General features: G+C 54.8%; 6 protein-coding genes across 6 annotated transcripts; 3 read left to right on the top strand and 3 right to left on the bottom strand.

The window, feature by feature from the left end:
• Window positions 1-678: 678 nt before the first annotated feature.
• Window positions 679-1,731, bottom strand: CGCS363_v013889 (uncharacterized protein; the record flags this gene model as incomplete). Its single annotated transcript, XM_036645738.1, has 2 exons — window positions 679-1,188; window positions 1,375-1,731. The coding sequence occupies 2 exons, from the start codon at window positions 1,729-1,731 to the stop codon at window positions 679-681; spliced, it is 867 nt and encodes a 288-aa protein (XP_036489377.1).
• Window positions 1,732-9,574: 7,843 nt separating this feature from the next.
• CGCS363_v013888 (uncharacterized protein) lies at window positions 9,575-9,904 on the top strand (the record flags this gene model as incomplete). The annotated part of the gene is made up of 1 exon (XM_036645737.1): window positions 9,575-9,904. One exon carries the CDS (start codon window positions 9,575-9,577, stop codon window positions 9,902-9,904), a length of 330 nt encoding a protein of 109 aa, XP_036489376.1.
• Window positions 9,905-12,529: 2,625 nt separating this feature from the next.
• Window positions 12,530-13,207, bottom strand: CGCS363_v013887 (uncharacterized protein; the record flags this gene model as incomplete). Its single annotated transcript, XM_036645736.1, has 3 exons — window positions 12,530-12,809; window positions 12,923-13,068; window positions 13,154-13,207. The coding sequence occupies 3 exons, from the start codon at window positions 13,205-13,207 to the stop codon at window positions 12,530-12,532; spliced, it is 480 nt and encodes a 159-aa protein (XP_036489162.1).
• A 1,296-nt stretch (window positions 13,208-14,503) lies between these two features.
• On the top strand, window positions 14,504-15,487 carry CGCS363_v013886 (uncharacterized protein; the record flags this gene model as incomplete). Its single annotated transcript, XM_036645735.1, has 1 exon — window positions 14,504-15,487. One exon carries the CDS (start codon window positions 14,504-14,506, stop codon window positions 15,485-15,487), a length of 984 nt encoding a protein of 327 aa, XP_036489370.1.
• Window positions 15,488-16,093: 606 nt separating this feature from the next.
• znf830 (Zinc finger protein 830) lies at window positions 16,094-17,173 on the bottom strand (the record flags this gene model as incomplete). Its single annotated transcript, XM_036645734.1, has 1 exon — window positions 16,094-17,173. One exon carries the CDS (start codon window positions 17,171-17,173, stop codon window positions 16,094-16,096), a length of 1,080 nt encoding a protein of 359 aa, XP_036489372.1.
• A 504-nt stretch (window positions 17,174-17,677) lies between these two features.
• Window positions 17,678-18,544, top strand: MED7 (Mediator of RNA polymerase II transcription subunit 7; the record flags this gene model as incomplete). Its single annotated transcript, XM_036645733.1, has 3 exons — window positions 17,678-17,935; window positions 17,990-18,166; window positions 18,218-18,544. The coding sequence occupies 3 exons, from the start codon at window positions 17,678-17,680 to the stop codon at window positions 18,542-18,544; spliced, it is 762 nt and encodes a 253-aa protein (XP_036489371.1).
• Window positions 18,545-19,278: the final 734 nt, after the last annotated feature.

The following is a 19,278-nucleotide window of genomic DNA, read 5'->3' as shown; positions in this document are numbered from 1 at the left end:
TGTTCTGTCGCTTGAAGCACTTGACTATCGAGCTGTTGTTACGCTTCTCTGTGCTGATACGCACAGTATCTACTTGGCGACGAGTTCTGTGCAATGACAGAAACTGTCGCCATTGTCGTTAGAAGGACGACAGTGGAAACAGTCGACAAGCAATGTTTGCCGTGGCACGGTAGAAACATGCGATCTTCCCCAGCAATGTTGACGGATGGTGTGGCTCTGCCCAAATGTGATGCAGCTCTCTTGCTGAGAAGGCTTGCTGGAGGTCATTGAGGCACCTCTGGTTGCGTTCAAGTCGTGAATGGCTATACAAGCCGTCATTGAAGTCAATTCAGTGACTTAACAGCGTCTCGGATCCCCGCAACTAAGACGTGATTCCCATGGCAGAACTTCGTGAAGCATCAGCCACTGCTACACAATAGCAACCACCCAGGTGGTCAGCGAGACATACGCTCGAATTTTCGTCGCTTACTTGTGTCACGACTAAACTATCTTGCGTCGCAAACTGTCGATAATCAAACATCCATTCATCGTGACACACGTTATCGTTTACATCATTACAGGCAAGCACCGAAGCGACAACCATACGCCTCCTGGTCCACTCCCAGAGCGGAACGCTAACGCCTAGAGCCCAAGCCCTCCAAAACCATATACACAGTTCATTTACAAGCGCCGACAGGCCTACCGGAGGCCGACGCCATCTCCCCTCGAGACCCTCTCCCAGAAGCGCCGGAGTCGCCAGACCCTCCCGACACCCTTGCTCTCCTCCCACTTCTTGACGCCTTCCTCTCGTTGTCGCACCTCGCCCTTCCACACGCCCTCGACCCATTGTCTCAAACCGTCCTTGACTCTCTCCTTCTCGATGGCCCGCCGTTTCGCGACGAGAGAAGGCGCCACTTGCACCTTGTTCAAGCCCGGGACGCACTCGGGCGGCAGCACGGCGCGTTCCACGAGAGCCTCGGCCGAGGGTCGGGAGGCGAGGCGGCGGGACAGCCGGATAGACACGAGGGAGCGGGCCAGACGGCGCGAGACGACGGAGGTGTGCGTCAGGAAGATGGAGCGGCCGATGAGCTCCGCCAGCGACGGGCGAGAGGGGGACGCCAGCAGAGGGGGCAAGATGGCACGTGTGTGCCGGAGGCGGTAGTGGTGAAGAATGGGCGAGAGGGACAGGTGACGCAGGTGGTGATTGGTCTGTGTCATCAGCAGAGTTCTCGAAACACAGAGCAAAAAAAAAAACTACGGATCAAGTGGTGCGAGCGTGCGTGTAATTACATGGGACAGAAAGGTTCTTGCGGGGGAGAGGGTAATGATTGGGACGAGACGAAGACGAAGGGTCGAGGACCATCACAGAAGCGACAACGCGGGGAAGAAGCCTACCCTCGAAGTGGACAGTAGATCGTTCACATCCAGGTAGCCGAGGATGTGAAGCAGGAGCTCGTTGGGGAGATCGGAGAGGAACACGCTGGCAGGGTGATGCGGCCGTCGGCACAAGGTGAGGCACGAGTTCGCGAGGGTCTGGTGCGGTGGCGGCTGCGGCTGGTCGTCACGAACTTGGAGCGGCGTCTGTATCTGGGTCCATGGTCGGGCATCAGCGGCCGCCGAGGGCGGGGAGTCGGTTGGTGGGCGAAGCGCAGGGTCAAGTTCATGATGGCCAAGTTGCGGGTGGGAGTTTGCAAGCTGGCGGGTCGGGGGGATGAGCTGTTCTGGGGCCATCTCGTCGTGCATTGCGTCCATGGCTGACTCGGTCGCCTGCAAGACAAGATGGTGACAAAAATGAAAGGTCCAGAGGGAGTGATGGAGTCCTGCGTATCTGTTGGCAAGAGACTACAGCGAAGATAGTCGCGAGCGCTGGCGCATACGGCCGGGGGTGATGGTGGTGGTGGTGGTGTTGGTCACGGTGGAGGTTCAAGGTTAGCCGGTGACTTCCGCCGTGGACTGGGGGTTCGGAGATGAGGAAGTACGGCGCCGATCAAGGCGATGAAGAAACAATGCAGGTGGTGCTGGTTGAAACGAGTAAGGCCCTGTGTGAGTGGCCTGGTTGCGCGCGGTAGCAGAAGAAAAAGATGTTGGTTGCTGGCCGACCTAGACCCGGCCGAACTCCAAACGGCCCGGGGTTTTGCGGCCGTTGAGATGGCTCGATAGACGGGCGGATATCAAGTAGCCGATGTCTGCACGGCGGCAAGGTCGTCAAGTTGTTGATGACTTCGAGAGGCAGCCAACCGAAACGCTTATGCGAAGGCGGCCAGCAAAGGAGGAATCATGAGAGGAGATGGATACCCCGCGACGACGAGGCGTATGAGTGACCGATGTCGTAGTCGCAAGCAAGGCCAGATGGCGAAGTGATGTCCAGATATCGCAGGTGCCTTCAACCCGAGCTGGATATGGGTACTCGGCGCACAATGGTCACTGACCGAGGAGGGGAGTGAGGGAGTGAGTGTGTGGGAAAAGGCAAGAGAATGATCAACAACACCAGACGTGATGTTGTGGGGGTTGGAGGATGCTTCGGTGAGGCGGAGGGAGGCGCGGGCGCGGGCGCGGAAGTGAGTGAGATGCATTGATGGAAGTGAGTGCTGGTGCTGGTGCAGCATTGCAGCTTGCGCCTCCATCGTTCCAGGCTGCGTCACACGGCACCAGCGGGTAGGGGCGTTCACAGTGCCTGCTTCCTGTTTTTTTGCCTGGGGAAGCCGTCAACGGTCGCACCCCACACTGTATCTATATCGGTACGTACTTGAAGGGGGCTTCTGGTTGGTGTTTTCAGGTGGGTCTGTTGTGCAAGAATGCATTAACTGCATACTCAGTATGGGTCATCACATTGGATGCATAATGCACTTCGGATATCTCAGTCTATGCATTGTACATCACATCTATCCATTATCGCATATCTCGGATGCCATCTCTGCAAACCATAACATCATCCTTCCGGATGAATGCTTCAACATTCGGATATATCTCCATGGAAACGAAACAATGTCCCGATGTTCCTTCAGAATTCTCGACAATAAAAGAAACAGATCCCATCGGGACGTGCAATTGGCGCGTTCGCGCATCCTTCGGTCGATAGTCTGGATGATGGGAAACCTTATTCACACAGACGCAGATGTGTTGCAAACATCATGCACAAGCACCCTGATTGGCCCGCCTGTTCTTCTGTCCTCACACTAGGAGTCTCCACTGACCAATATGGAGGTAATTATGTGAACGCCTTACAGGGCACACGCCGACACAGTTTTACTTATTGTTCATTCAATCACAACCACCATCGAAACTCAACATGTCCTCCTCAATTCTCTCACAAGCCATCTCTCCTCAAATAAGTGCTTCAATTGACTCATCCTCAATGATCCATACCCACATAACAACAGAGCATTGCACCAGACATACCCCGCCCGCTCGCCCCTGACCGTACCGCGTGGACATGGTCGCCGATGCGGACAGCACATGGAGACATGGCCTCCGAATGGGCCGTCAACAACCTCATCACACCCATTGCCTGTTTTGCGACGGAAATACTCCAAAATTGTCGCCTACCCTCGGAAAACTTGTCCACCGCACTCCCCTCAGTCGCACACTTGGGCTTCAATTCAATAACCATGCTTCCAGCCCGAACACCCAGGTCCCTGCCCTTCCACCGTGGCGTGCGCCGTCCTCTGACCAAGTTGGCAGTTCGTGCGGACAACAGCAATCGTCCCCTGCTCACTTGAACTGCTTTCGGAGTGTGGGAGCCATCGCGTCGCGACTCGCTTCCCCGTCACCGTGTCCGTACCTTGCCATGGCGTAATGTCGGTCGCCTTGCCCTTTGCCGACTCTGCGCACGTCAGGCTTGGACAACGCAGAGTCCTGCGAACTATTCATCCTGCCACTTGCTGGTTGGATGATTCGGTGAAGCCAGCTTGGAAGACGGCGAGGAGCAGAAAATAGCTTGCATCCTTGCTGCAGCGTTCCCTCCCAGACGAGGCTGCATCCGCTGCTCCAAGACCCGCGGCAATCGTCCCGCTGCATGAGCTGGATGTTCAGAAGCATCGAAATGCATCAATACTGCGTCGTCACACGGCGTTCAAGATTGAGACGGACACGACCTTGACATCGGACAGGCCCCTCGGGAAGCCCAACCTGCCTTCCTGAGACACTAACACCAGATTCTGCCAACTCCCGTCGACTCCGTTCTGTTCACTTTGATGTTGGTCTCCAGACAACACCGTCTTGACCACCGAGAACCATGGCGTGTTGTCGATTTCTTATCAACTTTGCTTTGGTGGTGTGGCCCATCTCTCCGACCCAACGCCTCGCAGCTACCCTGTAGCCAATCATCTCACAACATGACACTCGTTGCGGCTGCAACAGAAACACGTCCACCCTGCTCGGCCAACCTCGACCGTCTCCCCTGCCAGTGCTCCGTACCCCGTCCTGGCCTTTGTCTTGACGTCGACTCTTCCCGTCGTCGTTCTCTGCTCACTTGGCTAGCGACCCATGTCCCGACCAGATGTCAAAACCCTGCTGTCTCGTGGATCCCATGGTTGGCCGACTGACGTGCTTTTCTAGTGCGCATCATTGGCCTTAATCTCCGTCTCGTCTCGCTTCTCATGTCCAATCGCGCCTCAGAGAAAGTCGTAGCGATTCTTCAACACATGATTCGCATGATCCCGAAAACTCGGATTGGCTTGCGGAGTTTTCCTGCAAAACTCGGAGCGTCTGATTGGCCTTTATTCTGCACAAGTGTCTAGAGTCGTCTTGGCCCTCTTTCACCCTGCCGTTCCCAAGTGGTAACATGGCATTTCTCATGATGGGCGGACGCCCCGTCGCACGACATACCGCCTTCCATACCACCTCACCTATATTCACCAAGCATTCTCGTCGGTTTTTTCTCCCAACGGCAACTTGCTGGACATCTTGCCATCGGCAAACGGAACGGCCCGTTTGTCCATCCGGCTCACGTCAAGGTCGAAGCCTTCCGAGCCTGGCCGGTGTCGGTTGACCTCACCGGTGACTGTTACCTCCACACCCAACACGGGTCACTCGGCCTTAGAACTACGCTTGGCCGCTATTTCGGGCCATGTTTACGCTCATTTTATTTCTTCACACAAAAAGTTCTTCCTTGCCCCGCTGGCAGAAGTTTCGCCAAAGCCACAAAGAGGGGGGCAGGGCGGCAGCGTTGTCGCCCATCTTGGTCCGCTACCCGATCTTCCAAGGTTGATGAACTGGTGGTATGAGCACGGCGTCTCGCGTCGTCTCATCAAGACAGCCTCCACAACCGCGAGCGCAAGCGTTTCCGTAAGCGGCTCTCCAAGTTGACAACGCATCGATAGCTCACGCAGGGAATCCCCTACTAGTGAACCCCCAATAGCCGTCGCAAGGGTCGAGCCGACGTTGAGGTGTTCGCGGGGCCGCTTGGCCCGCGCCCGTAGTTCATGTCATTCCACATGCCAAGACATGGATACTTGCAAAGGATCAGATCAAGTCCCCGCTCCGGCCCAGGCTGGGCCAGGTCGCTTTCGCGGGAGCCTGATGTTCCCTCGGCCTGTCAATCAGTAAGGCACACAGCTAACGCACTTCCCTTCTCGACAATCCTGTCTGTCTCATGCAAGGTTATGCCTGACGATCAAAGCCCTGCCACGGCCGCTCATGGCGGTCGTAGATCTGCCGTCTAGTTACACCTTCCTCTCATGATCCTGTTAACGTGGGGAGTGGACGTCGTGTTCCCCCAATGAACGCACCCGTTTGTCAATATGTGAGCTGCAGATGGTAGGGACACTGCCAGCCTAGTCAATAGGATGCTACCGGAAGGCATTGCCCGGTGGAGCTGGCAAGCCACCAGTCGAGCGCCGAGGAGGACAGGCTAAACAGCAGATGAGAAATCACGATCCCGCATGCCTGATCGACAAGAAAGAGAGAGCGTACAAGGGCACGGCGGCCGTGGAGGGGAGTGTGCAGAGCAGTTCATCTCAGGGATGCCATTCATGTATTTCGAGTCCATGTACCTACACTTGCTTTCTCTGACGGAGCCTTGATGCAAACCGAATGCAATGCAGTGTGGAACATCCGGCCATGGCCAGCGGCCGGTCGCCACGTTGCCCTGCCCAGGGCCGCAACCAGCGCCCAAATGGCTTTCCTCAGGGCCGTTCTCGACTCCCTTCACCCACCGTAACCCAAGACCGGGCCGGTGAGCGAGCGAGCAAGACGGATCACCCTCAACAGGATAAGCGTAAAGATTCATGTGAGGGGGACGGCCTGCGGTATTTCCTAGTTCCATAAACGGTTTATCTGGATGCGCAGTGTAGCCCGCATGATTGACGAGAGGATGCCTCCGGCCCGTTCAAAAAAGGGGGGCCATCCCCGGTGAGGCGAGACAAGAGGAACATCCCTATCCAGGCAAGCACATCATGCATCTAGCATGGATGGCCATTTTGTTCAATGATTCGTCAATCAAGGACTCAGGAAACGGGCTTCCGGCTCTAGCAAGCTTGGTCCGGGAGGCAAGACTCCAAGGACCTGTTGTATTAAGATCGGTGTTGGCTGCATGTTGAGCTGGCTTCATCCGGGGTGGGATAGTTATCATCCTGTCCGTCCGTGCCCAATCTCAAGGTAACTTCTCTCCCCTTCTCTCCCCCCTTGAAGACGTCCGTACCTGGTCAGAGGTAAACCCCAGACTTAATTAGGCTCAACTTGGCCGATGCTGGTCTCGGTGGACGGTGGCGAGGGTCTTGTCAACCTTGCAGCCCATGTCACGTCAATGATGCCCCCGGCAGGCAAAAAGGTCGAATGGGTGTCGCTGGCTTCTTCGATTGTTCCATCTCTGAAGGAGCTTCTTGCTCTTCTCCAACACACCTAGATATTGATGCAGAAACTATGCCCAACGAACGTTTCCGTACAGCAAAAGTGAAACGGTTCATGCCGGCTTCCAAACGGCCCCCGCCAAGGCCGTCGCTTCTGGACGCAACGGCCGAACATTCCTCACCCCCACCAGCCTTCTTGGGCTGACAGTTGTCTCCTGTGGAACGAACTATAACCAAATCCTGGAAGGAAAAACAGAGAAGTTCAAAAGGGCAAGACATGAAGCCCCCCACCCCGGCCACACGCAAGCCTCGCCTCGAAGCGGGAGGCTAATCTAGCCCTGTCGCTCAACGCGGCCGCAGCGGGAGGCCCTCCCCAACTTCAGGGTTGTTCCTGGGAGTCTCAGCTGCAAGACTTCTGCAGTACACTCACACACGCATGTTCGTAAGGTAGTGGAGCGCTTCCGTCCGCCTTGCCAGTGTGTTGCCTTGCATGGCAGCCCAGACGGGCTGGCACAGGTATTGAAAAGACCATGAACGGGGAAAAAGGAAGAATACCTGCTGCCATTATTCCATATAGCCATACCACCTGGTATTGACCGAGAGATGAACCAGGGGTTTGAACGGGTTCGAACATGGAATATCGGCGCCCAATGATGGACGAGACATGGGGAAGAAGCATATGTCACCCACCACACGCGTTAGTTCGTACCTGAATTCGACAGGTACGCATCATGGTCTTTTCTTCCCAACCCCTTTCTTCCATCATCACCGACGCATGCCAACATCATCAGAGTGGTCTTTCTTCTCCCCGGTCCTTGACCGCAGACGAACACATCCTCTTCTCGACCGCGGATCCTTGTATCGCCCATTGAACACGTCTTCTCCCCATTGATCATGTACTCCCCTCCTTCAAGAAAACCCCTGAAGGTGGAGAAAATATCGGACAACGTCGAGTCCCCTGATGAAGCAATTCGAACATTTCAACGACGTGGCAAGCAAGGAGACACGTCTCATGGTTGCCAATGAGGGGAACAAAGGCAGGAAAGAGTTAGTCCGTTGCTGTACGGCTGCTGGCATGTCCAATCGTCCGATGTCTGTGGTTTGTATCTGCAGGGGCGGATTTGACAACCACTCTTGCGCATGCTCAGCCAGACCGGTTCCATGACGAGCCACTGCCAGTTGCCAACCGCAAAATCATGTACATTTCTTCCTTATTCTTCCCCCTATATTGTGTCATTCGCGGAATAGACGCAGCGGATCGTGGTCCGTGGATGTAGTCGTCTCGTTGACCGCAGACGCAGGTGTACATTGAACAAGGGGAGGCGAGAAACAATTGGAACCCTCTTTGTTCCAGCATCTCGAATAGGAACAATCGTCGAGTAAAAGCGGGATGTGCATCATGTACGCATGTATGTGCGTAAGTGCGTTGTGTAGTGTAGAATGTAGGGTGGTGTAGTGTGTGTGTATAGGGGCAACGTATGGCATAAACTGGACGTATGCGTTCGATCCGGTCGTGACAACACATCGTGCGGGTCCCCAATGAATGACCTTGGTATTTTTTGACAAAGTATAAGTTAGCCTTGATTCCCCCTCCAGTCAGGACGAGGCGAAAGAAGAAGTGTAGACAAGGACCGCCGTGGGCAGAAACAGTACGTCAACGACAAAGCAACCTCTCCCAAGACGACAACACCAAAAGGGGAAACCGAGAATATCAGACGAACCGTCAGAGACGACACAACAGCAAAAACGGAAAGAAACGAATCATTCTCACCTCGAAAGCCCGTTCCAGACAAAAGACAAATACGCACGCTCCCTAATCACACCCCTCAGATCATTCCAGGGAAAGTTGCTACTGCCGGCTGCTGCTGCCCAACCGCCTTTGCGCCAAACACCAAAAAGAGACTTCTCGATCGCGGTTGCGAACGAAACTCTTCGCCTCTGCCGAAACGGGTTGCTGGCCGCCTGCCACTTGCTGCCACCACCGCTGTCACTTTCCCGCTGCTTCCCGCGGCCATTGTTGCTCAATAATACCACCAAGACAGTCAGTCCAGTCAACTTTCAACAAAAATTCTGTTTACACCCCCTCCCCCCTTCCCGACCTTTTTCTTTTCCTTAGACGGCTTCCTGGTTCATGTTTCTTTGCCCATCCCACGTCCAGGTTGAATCCCCTTGACAAGTCAAAATAAGCTACCCCTGAAAAGGCGGCACCATGATTGGATGCAAATGTCAAAAGACATCATTGCATCTGCATGGGATTGCATATTTGCAGCGGACGATGTGAGGAGGGGGGCACCGCTCATTGCGGGCGAGCTACAAGAATGAGGAGGAAAGGCAGAGGGGAAAAAAATACACACACCAAAAAGGGGTGGAAAAGATAAATAAGAAGATGGCTAACAAACCTTTGATCTTGCTTCAGTCCCGTCACCAGTGACTTCATATCGTTACCGAGAACCCCGAAACGAGCCACTTCTACTCCATTCTCGGGTTGCGTTGCTGCTTCTCCTCCATTTTCTCCTCCTCACCATTTTGACTCCTCCTCCATAACGACGTTCTCCACCACTTTTGCATCGACGTACGAGCTAGTTACCTTGTCCAGCTAGCCAGCCACGGACCGGCCCGCAAGGAGAATAAAACCGGCAGACGAGAAGGAAAAAGAAACGAAGAAACGGAACAACGAAAACCGGAGACGACATCTCTCGTCTTTTTGGGGACCAAAAAAGGGGGGAGGCTACCGAGTCGAAGATACACACCAAAAAAGGGTGTGGAAACGGGAGCAGCCAGCAAAAGAGAGGGGAGAGGAAAAAAAGATGTGTTATTTCTACCAAACGCGCTGGGCTTGCGGGTATTGGAGATGGGGTCAGTTCAAACAACAATGCAACAAGGAGTACCGGACAGGCGAAACGTGCGGCTTGAAGTTGGTATTCGACACGATCCAGGAGGCGGACAAGTGCAAGCTGTGCTACGACATTGACAAGAAAACCCGCCGGGTCGACAAGATGCAGAGGGACATTGAACGCTGGTACCGCGAGGGAAACCGCAAGGCGACCATCGAACGGACAAGTATCGAGATGCAAGAAGTTCAGCGCCAGATCCACGAGATGCAAACATCGCATTGGACCAGACAAAATACGATATGATCGTCGTGGTTGTTGTGGCCGCTGGGTCGATATAGAGAGGGGGAGTTCGGTTTCCAGGATTGGTAAGTTGGACATGTTCCAAGCCCTCTTTCTGATTTTCGTCGTCTTTTTTTTTTACCCCTCTGCTGTAGCCTTTTTTTCCTTTGTTCAATCTCTGATATTATTATTGCGCTTTGTACCTTTTTTCGGTCCCATGCGGGTGAGATGGGGGGTCCAGTTGAAAGTTGTTCAGGGGTAAGCCGAGTCGCGCAAGACCTTTGCTAATATGATTATATCAGTGGCTCCTTGATCTTCACGCGGGAGATACCTATCAACGACGAAAAGGGAAGGAACCTAGAGTCGAATGCCGGTGTGAGAAAAGAAGGGGGAAAGAGAGGTATGACTTTGACACTGCGGGACTGGAGAGGAGGTTTTCCTGGTAACCCTAGCTTGGGGGGTTTTTCCCAAGTTCAACCACGTAACGGCCGTTCATTCGCTGCATTTTTCACATTTTGTTTTTGGTCTCCTGTGTGGTTACGCTCGGGACGGTCCTTTTTCTCTCTGCAAAATTTCAAGACAGTGGAAAGTGGAAAATTTGGGTTGGCAACTATTGTATTACTGTTGGATCATGATCATCAATAGGATGGGCCATATTCTGTAAGATTAATTTGTGTGTGCGCGCGCGCGCGCAAAAAGAAGTGTGTCAGTCACTGTGGACATTCTGTGCGCGCGCGCCGGGAGCAGAGAGAGAATCAAGGCTGGTCTACGTTTATTTTGTCGCGAAATCCGGCCCGCCGCTTAGACGGCGACAGGGACAACTTGCAGGGCCCCCTCTTAGTAGAACGGATACCTGTCTTGCGCCTCATGCTGCGGGCTCCTCCTCCGACTCCTCCTGCTCCTCCTTGGTGCTGACCGTTTCTTCATCATGCTCTGCCGACGATAAATCCATTCCTCGCAAGCCCGGCCCAAAGAGGTACAGGTGACAACCATGAAAGTCGAATGACACCAAAGCGGCGAGGCGGTCTTGCCTTTCAACGCGCGACTGAGGGGATCGAAGAAGGCGGTCCTCCCACTTTTTCCTGCACAGCTGCCCATCCAGCAGGTTTTGGCGTGCTTATCAGGCAAGCAAGCGTTGCAGAAAGCGGTCTCTGGCGACGAATGAGAAGGCCATGTCGTTAACTAGAGGCGAAGGACAGCAGACGGTCTTGCGTCGATCTGGCCAAGTTACAGAGCAAAGCAGGCCAGGCCAGGCCAAAAGAGCGGTCCGTCGGCTTCGTCCAGCAGGCAGGCAGGCATTCTTCGTCTGTGCTGTGCTGCGTGCCCGCGGTATGCCTCGCTCTAACCCCTCCTTCTGCATGGAGAAAGGCCGTTTATTAGTCTTCGAGGGAACGTCATCGTCATCGTTTCTCACGTGTCATCAGTGTCGTGGTTGAGGCAGGCGCAGTGAAGCAATCCCGGTACTGAATAGGCCCCGGGGCTTTGATTTTACCCCCCCCTTTTACCTTTTGCAGGTGTTGAATAACCCAGAGAAAACCACTGACAGGTACCTGTCATCTGACCCAAGGCCAAAGTGGAGGGAGGAGCGGGAGGAGCAGAAAAGAAGGGCTTAGTGTGGGAGCGACGGAGACTGAGACGGGCGACACAGAGCGAGGTGGGTTGTATCGGGCTTGATGGACTGGGACTGGGACGGGGACTGGGAGGCCGCCCCATCTGGCCGCAGCAACCACCCCTCATCTTCATGTCGTCCATCCCACTTCACTTCAAGGCACCATTTCCTTGTCTCATCTCCGCCAATAAGACTCGGGAACCGCACAGACTCCCGCACAACCCTGAATGGCGGGCATCAGAGCGAATATGTGAGCCTCCAAGTGCTTCCCTCCTGTTTTCCCCTCCATAAAGACGTAACCTGCCCTCCAGCCTCGAATGCTGGTCCGAATTGAGGCTAAGAACGCTACGCCTCCAACCATGGAACAGACTAGGATGCAACATCCCTTGCCAAAGGGTCCACACTAGAAAAGGTAAACATCAGCCGGAGGTGCACGTGGCCATATTTCAATGGGCTAGTCAACCCATGGCCTGCCGCTGAAGAATCTTCGAGACGCAGTCATTGGCCCGACATGGTGCGAACCAGGGGGCCGCCAAAGTGGGATGGAGGGAATTTTCATTGATTAAGTCATGGGTTTCTGGGGCCCATCGTGTCCACCTTTTCCTCATAACCTCGTTGTTGCCCAGGCGTTTTATACAGGGGTGGCAGACCAATACAGGGGATTGACAAAGTGAAGAGGAAGCGATATGTGAGAGAATGTGGGTGTCCTATGGGTGTATGTGTGGGTATTTTTTTTGTGGTTGAAAAGCGTTGAGTTTGTGTGTGCATAGCCTGCATTCGAAGAGGGGGTATCGAGGGGGTAAAAAAGAAGAGCATGGGCAAAAAATGTCGTCACTCCAAGCTGTCCGTCCCATGTTTGCCGTAATACCGACAGGACCCAGGGCTCGATGTCGACCAATCCGAAACTTAGTAGCAATACAAGAACCAGAAAAGGGGAAACGCATAGCCGCTCTCGCCGTGGGTTAACAATGCAGTGCAAAACAGGAACAAAAACAGGAGCAGATATTGGGCAGGGGAAATGATTCATGACCTGGTGCATGTCATGCCATGGCCGCCGCTGCATCTGCAAATGTGCCAACCAGGGGCTTGTCCAACTCTGTCTTGACGGTCGGAACGCCGCGTTGCATCTCGATGGTGTCGTCTTCCTGGGGAAGCCAATCCACTTGGACACCTGTTGGGGTCTCATCCTTGGAATCCAGTTTGGACAACAAGTGCTGGTACCGTACGATGCGGGCTTCCTGCCCTGCATACGCAAACGTAGTCGGTGCAGGTCGATGTGCGTGATCCTGCGGGGCAATCTCGAAGATGTCGACCATGTTGCTAGGAAGACCGATGTTAGCATTCCTGGGAGGGACATGAAGACCAAGCCCGCCGTCCCGGAGCTTGGGTCGTCGTCGGAGGGGAGTGCGCAGTACGCACGACGCAGTACGTACTCGGATGTCTTTGCCACAACTCGCTGCAGAGCCTCAGTCTCTCGCTGCACCTCCATCGGGTCCTCCTGACCGTTTACGCTCTGCTCGCCAAAGCTTCCATAGTGTACGTTGTTCGGATCGTCGTAGAGGAGTCGTGATTCTTCGTCCTGGAGAGGGGAGAAAAAAGAGGGCTAGTTAGCCGCCGCTGCATACTACCCTGTCAAGTGGGTGAAGAAGTGCAACGCAACCCACCTCGTCATAGACGTCCTTGTTCCCCCGCCCAAGGCATGACGCACAAGCACCCATCACGATCGAGTGATCCGGTTGCCCCTCGTCGCCGTAATCGTCGTCGGTTGCGTGGTTGCGGGCGCAGCAGTCGGGAGCGCGCGCGCAAGTCGGAGGTCGTTACTTCAAGTAGAAAATCGCATGGAAAAAGAATGGACGTAGCTATGCCACCAAAGCCTCGTGCTGCAGTACGATAGCCAGACGCTAGGCTCGAGATGCTTGATTGATGGCGTGTGTTTTGATTGCGATGCGGTTGGCAGAAAACACAAGATTGCGAAGGATGGAATGACGTCCCGCTTTGGGCAGGCGGTCGGCCTCGGCAGCCCGGAGAATCAGAGATGCCGAGATGACGGGCCCCACAGCGGGACGGGACGGCCAGCGCCGAGGTCTCCATCGAGTTTGCAGTCTTTGGGACGATTTCCAGACTGTTGGAAAAGAGACCCGGCAAAGCCTTTGGAACCTGGACCTTGCAAACATCCCGAACTGGCCATCGCTTTCTTGCACCGGACAACCGCCGAACACCCTATTGGTACGTACTCGATCGGAACCACGGTCTTTGACTCTGTCCTGGCAAGCCATCTCCACCGGAAAATAGATTGATCCATCAGTATTGCATCGTCGTCGCCATCGTCGTGGTCGTCCCCGGTGCGAAGATGCCGGTGCCGTATGCCGTATCTTATCGGCTCATCGGCCAGAGGGTGGAAGCGGAAGCATCCCTTGGAACGTGTACCCCAATACCGGTGCTTTGATCTTCTTCAATATTGTTTTCTCCCTGGTCCCTTGGGACGTTTTGACCACACACACTATTGGTTCTGTGAAACCCTTGCTTTGCCCCCAAGTGCTCTGTGGTTTACTCTTTTGGTACCAGGCAAAGGCTTAAGTGAGCGACAGTCCAGTAGCTGAGAGAAATGTGACGCAATTTTCACATCCCTCTTGAGGCCGTCTGAAATATTTGGTCTCCTGTTCTCTCAAAGCTGTGGCAAGCTCTATTGCTGTTCGTCAAGCGCTAGGTCGCAATACAGGGCAGCGTCATTCCACCATGATGGATAATCATGAATCTCAGCAAGGCTGTCAAGGCCTGCTGTATACTCCTTGAGGATGATCCAACTGAACGACTGCCATATAAGAAGTCTTATCTCCTCATGGAGACTTCTTTTCATCAACAGCAACAGCTTCACTCAGACAAAACAAACAAGCAAGCCTTCAACAACCAGTCGGCCTCGCAGCAGCTTATACGCTATCCTTTCGTCTTACCGACCCTCTTCTGGAAGTTTCAGCTTGCCTTAGGTACCCATCCATTCTCACTTCGCCATCAAAATGCTTCGTCAAGGCAACGTCGTGGCCGCGGCCATCCTCTCCTTCACTGCAATTGCCGCTGCCAGACCTGAGAACTTGAGAGGACGCACCTACCCAGACACCAACACCTGCCCGTGTGTGCCTGCGCCGGAGCCCAGCACCGTGACAGTCACTGCCACCGCTACGACTACGACTGCCAAGACTGAGACTGTTGAGGCCACTGCTCCGGTGATCAGAGAGACTATCACAGCCTCCCAGACCTTCACCCTCACCGTCACCCGCTCACCGATTACCGAGACGTTCTACGTCAGCCAGGGCTCTTCTGCCCCTCCACCTGAGACGGTCACAGTCACCTGCACTGAGACTGTCAGCGAAAGGCCTGACGGCTCAGTCACAACCAAGTCGCAGCCTCCTTCAGACGACGACCAAACCAAGACTCACGCACACGGTAGCTCTGAGACCAAGCCGCCTCATCGCGGTAGCTCTACCGACTCTAAGAGCAGCTCTGCTACAGCTACCCAAGGCGGTTCTACCACATCCAGTGAGGGTGATAGCCCGTCAGAGACGCCCGATAACAACACCTACGAGCCTACGACAGTCACCCTCACCGGCTCTGCGACAACCATCAAGACAACCGTCGAGTCCGTCAAGCCCACACACCCGCCCGGAAACACCAGCGACAAGCCTGGGCCTTCTCACACCAGCGAGATGCCTTCCCAGAGCAGCGGCGGTCAGGAGAGTAGCTCTGGACCCGAGCCGACTACGAGCACACACCACTGCGAGCACTGGGACGGCACCCACTGCGTGAAGCCTACTACGCCGCCTCAGCCTCCCGTCACCGCCACGACGACTTTCACAGCTGAGCCCTCCAACTCGGTGTGCCCCATCTCTGTGGCCTTTGTCACCGTTTACAACACCGTCACGGCGACTGTCTACCAGAGCACGGCGGCCTCGACCGCTCCGGCGCATGTCCCTCGCGCACCGACGGCGACAGTTGCGTTCTGATCTAGTAACTGTACCACGGTTGCATTTGTCCGTCTTTTTTGTTGGAAAGAAGTGATGTAGGAAGGGGATAAGGGGTCGGCGATTGTAATTCCCCACGACCGAGGATACCTGTAAAAGTAATGTTTACTCATAGATGGAGTTTTTGATATAGTAATGCATAGGTTCTTGAGACCCGTCGGTTGAAATTCAATGTGAGTCGCACATGAGATGAGGGCGTTACTGACCATCTCTGCACTTTCACCCTTTTAGCGTGGCCTGCGTTTAGGTTATTGAATGGCTTACACCCCAACAACAACAAGAACGATTCCTCATCTGGGAGTTCAGATCGGTATGTTCAACCACCACTACAGTCCGCTGGTATCCTGACAGCTAAGCCCGTCCTCACAGCCGCTGATTTGAATCAGCATATGAACACGGCGCAAGCTAGGTAATTGTTGAATGTTCCCAAAGTGCCTATAGGCATTACAGGACGTCAATGTTATCAACCCGAAGAGAAGGTAATTTACAGTATTTATACACCAAAAAGACGCCCTGACCTTCCGCTTGAAAACACCTGTTCGCCGTCTTATGACCTGGCAGCAATGACTTCAGACTAGACGCCGGATGTCATGAGCGATACCGGAAGCCCATGAAGTCATCCTCGTCTTCATCATCGTCATCGTCCTCTTCCTCCTCCTCGGCATTCGCTTTTACATTCTCCTTTCCGTCTGCCTCAGTAGGTTTGGCAGCAACAACAGTGCTGGAGGCGGGACCGGAACCGGCATCTCCTTGGTGTCTCAGGGCCTCGCGTTTCTCCTTCAACCGCCTGACTCTCGCCTCGAGCTCTTCCATATCCTCGAATTCCTCTTCCAAGGCTCGCGTAGCCTCCTCCTTCTCGTCCTCAAGATCCTTCTCCGCAGCAAGCCGGCGTTTCTCTCGCTCCTCCTCTTCTGTCTTTGCAGCCTCTGCGTGTTCCTCCGCAGTCATTGCCGGGGCGGATATCACCGCGTCTTCTGACACTGGCGCTGTTGTAGCTGCAATATCCGCCTCAAAGGCTGCCCACTCATCTTCATCCACCTGGCCTGCAGCCTCAGCCGGTGCGGCCGTACCGTTTTGCTGGGGCGGCGCCTTCGTTCTCGCCAGTGTGGGCGATGCCTCTCTAGGGATCAGTGGTGATGGGCCAACAGGCTGGTTGAGGGGAGTGGAGTTGGAAGAGTTGCCGTCCTTATGCGCGGGCGTCGCAGGTCGGGAGGGAATTTGGATCTCGACGCCTTGAACGGGCGTTGTCGATGTCCGGCGAGTCAGCGACGGAGGCGTCAGTGTCACGTCCTTCAGGTCGCGATCCGCCTCGCCAGCGGACAAGCGAGCCGGAGTGCTCATATTCGTCCTGCTCTTCTTCTTCCGCACAGCTTCAGCCATGTCTTCGTCTTCTGGCATATCCTCGTCCGAGTCGTGTTTTCGCTTGTTGGATGGGGCGGCGTCCGCGGTTGCCGAGCCATTTGTGGTGGTCGATGCAGCTTGCTGGAGGGTTTTGATCTTTCCTGCATGACCTGGGCCTCTCAGGTGGCCTTCCCAAAGAGATTCGGACTTGATAGCTTCGTGGCAGAGTGTGCAGAGGAGCTTGCCCGCATCTGAGTATGCCGCGTGGGGATGTTCGATTCGTCGAGCAGCGCGTTGCTGACGGAGGAGGGAACGAACGTCGGCCATGATGAAAGGAGTGCGTCTTTCTGACGCCTGAGAGCGCGCAGGAAAGTTTCGGGGCCGGGTATAAGGGTGGGAGTGCTCAATGGCTTGTTGGCGTTGAAGAATCGAAAGGGGATGAAATCATCGTTCGGCAAGCTAATTATCGCCAGAGCGACGTAGCGCAGCTGTCTGCTGGGGACGTGGAGTTGACAAGGTGGGACAGTTGACGCTAAGCCACATCCGGATTAGATCAGCTGGATGGGGGGAAAGACCTACCGACGCTACCCTGGTGGCTCGGGCGCCTGCCGGACCTGTTTGCGCGCTCCATGAGGTAGTCGCGTTCCTTGAAAGCCAACCTTGTCGACCTGGGAAGGCACTCTTCATCCCTCCAACTTTGCGCCGCCTTTAGAGGCAGAGACACGTGGACAGACACAGTCTCTCAGACAATCAAGACAATGACCACCCCGCTTCATTGAATCCATCCCACGCTCCAAGCCGACTCAGAAACCTCGCTCGACTTTCGCAAACATGGCCGACAACCCCGAGGAGCCATCGCAGAATGCGGTGGCCGCAACCTTCCCGAACCCGCCTCCCTTCTGGAAGGACTTTACACCCGAGAAGTTGGCTCGCATCGAGGACCTGCGCAAGGCCCAGGCTGAGAAGGATGGCGTCGACGTAAAGGACTTGCCGCCGCGCATACCCAATATTCCAGAGGAGCTCATCAATCTGAACCCCCCATCCGAGCCAGCTTCTGGCACGTGGAAGGTTTTTGGGGCCAATTATACTGTGGGTTGCGACTCTGACGGCTGTCGCATTCTTTGCAAGCTAACGTCTGTCTAGCTTGACGACAAACTGCCGTCGCTGGAAGAGGGCGAGATTCAGCGACTTGCCCCTGCTCCACCCGAGGAGAAGGACGGCAAGCACCTTGACCGTGCGTTTGAGCTCAAGAAGATGGCGAAGTCCATCCTGATGAATTTCCTCGAGCTGGTCAGCGTCATGGCCACCACGCCAGACGATGTAAGCCCTCTGCCATGTTCCCGCACGCCCGACCTCCGCTGACCGTAGCAGGGCCAAGCCAAGGTCGAAGATCTCAGAACGCTGTTTATCAACTTCCACCACGTCCTCAACGAATACCGACCCCACCAAGCCCGCGAATCTGCCATTGCGATGATGCAATCCCACCTCGATCGAACAAGAGCGGAGACGGCGGCCATCAGTGCTCAGGTTGACAAGGCGAAGCGCCTGTTGGAAGGTTTGGGCAGCATCGAGATCCCCAAAGTCCCGGAAGTGATCAGCTCGACTGTAGATGGAGAGATGACACCAGAAGAGCTGAAGGCGGCAGCCACGGCACGCGAGCTGGAGGTTTGGGCTACCGCAGACGCCATGTTTCTCTAGACAGGGAGCGAAGAGGTACCCTATGAGAACGTGAACGAGAGCCCGGTGCCCGAACAGCAGGCTTCAGGCGTCCAACCTCGCACAGAGGATACTGAGGAAAATTTACTTACGGCCCTGGCACGGTTACATGACGCCAAGGAAAAGGAAATTGAGGCTAAGAAAAGGTGCCTCGCGAGCTTGAAAGAGATGCATCTCGACTAGGAGAGCGATGCTGGGGCTGCGTCTTTCAGCGGCCCTGGCAAGAGCTTGTGAAATATCTCTTGCACTACTTGCCCAAAGGCCAAAGTCGCACAGAACATACCTTTAAAAACAAGTATCCTACGGCTAAGGGGGAAATCCCACAGTATTTCGAGCGGACAACAGACGAGATTTTGGAATCCTGTCGGAGACCTTGACATGGGCCAAAGTCATAATCTTGCAGTCATGGAAGGGAATGTGGCACCGACACTGGCAGGAGAACCTGTCATTGGGCGCCGAGGCTGGAGGCGCATAATGGTATTGCCCAACCTCCAAGTTAGACTTCAGGAGCTCTTCTGCCTGGAGAGCTGGTGTGATATCAGACGCATCCAAAGTTGACACATTTCAAGGTACTACTCGTGAGAGTAACTGGACATGGTGGTCAACTTGGTGCAGTTGTGGAAAACATCGCATGAGGACACGCGCGGGTGACGAACAACGCAGCTAACTTACAAGAAGGCCCCGGAGGGCAGTTCATGAATTTATGTCAGGCTGAC

Source organism: Colletotrichum siamense (genome assembly GCF_013390195.1).
Source record: "Colletotrichum siamense strain Cg363 chromosome Unknown KSG_Cg363_contig09, whole genome shotgun sequence".
NCBI classification, from domain to species: domain Eukaryota; kingdom Fungi; phylum Ascomycota; class Sordariomycetes; order Glomerellales; family Glomerellaceae; genus Colletotrichum; species Colletotrichum siamense.
This window is presented reverse-complemented; position numbering and strand designations above follow the sequence as displayed.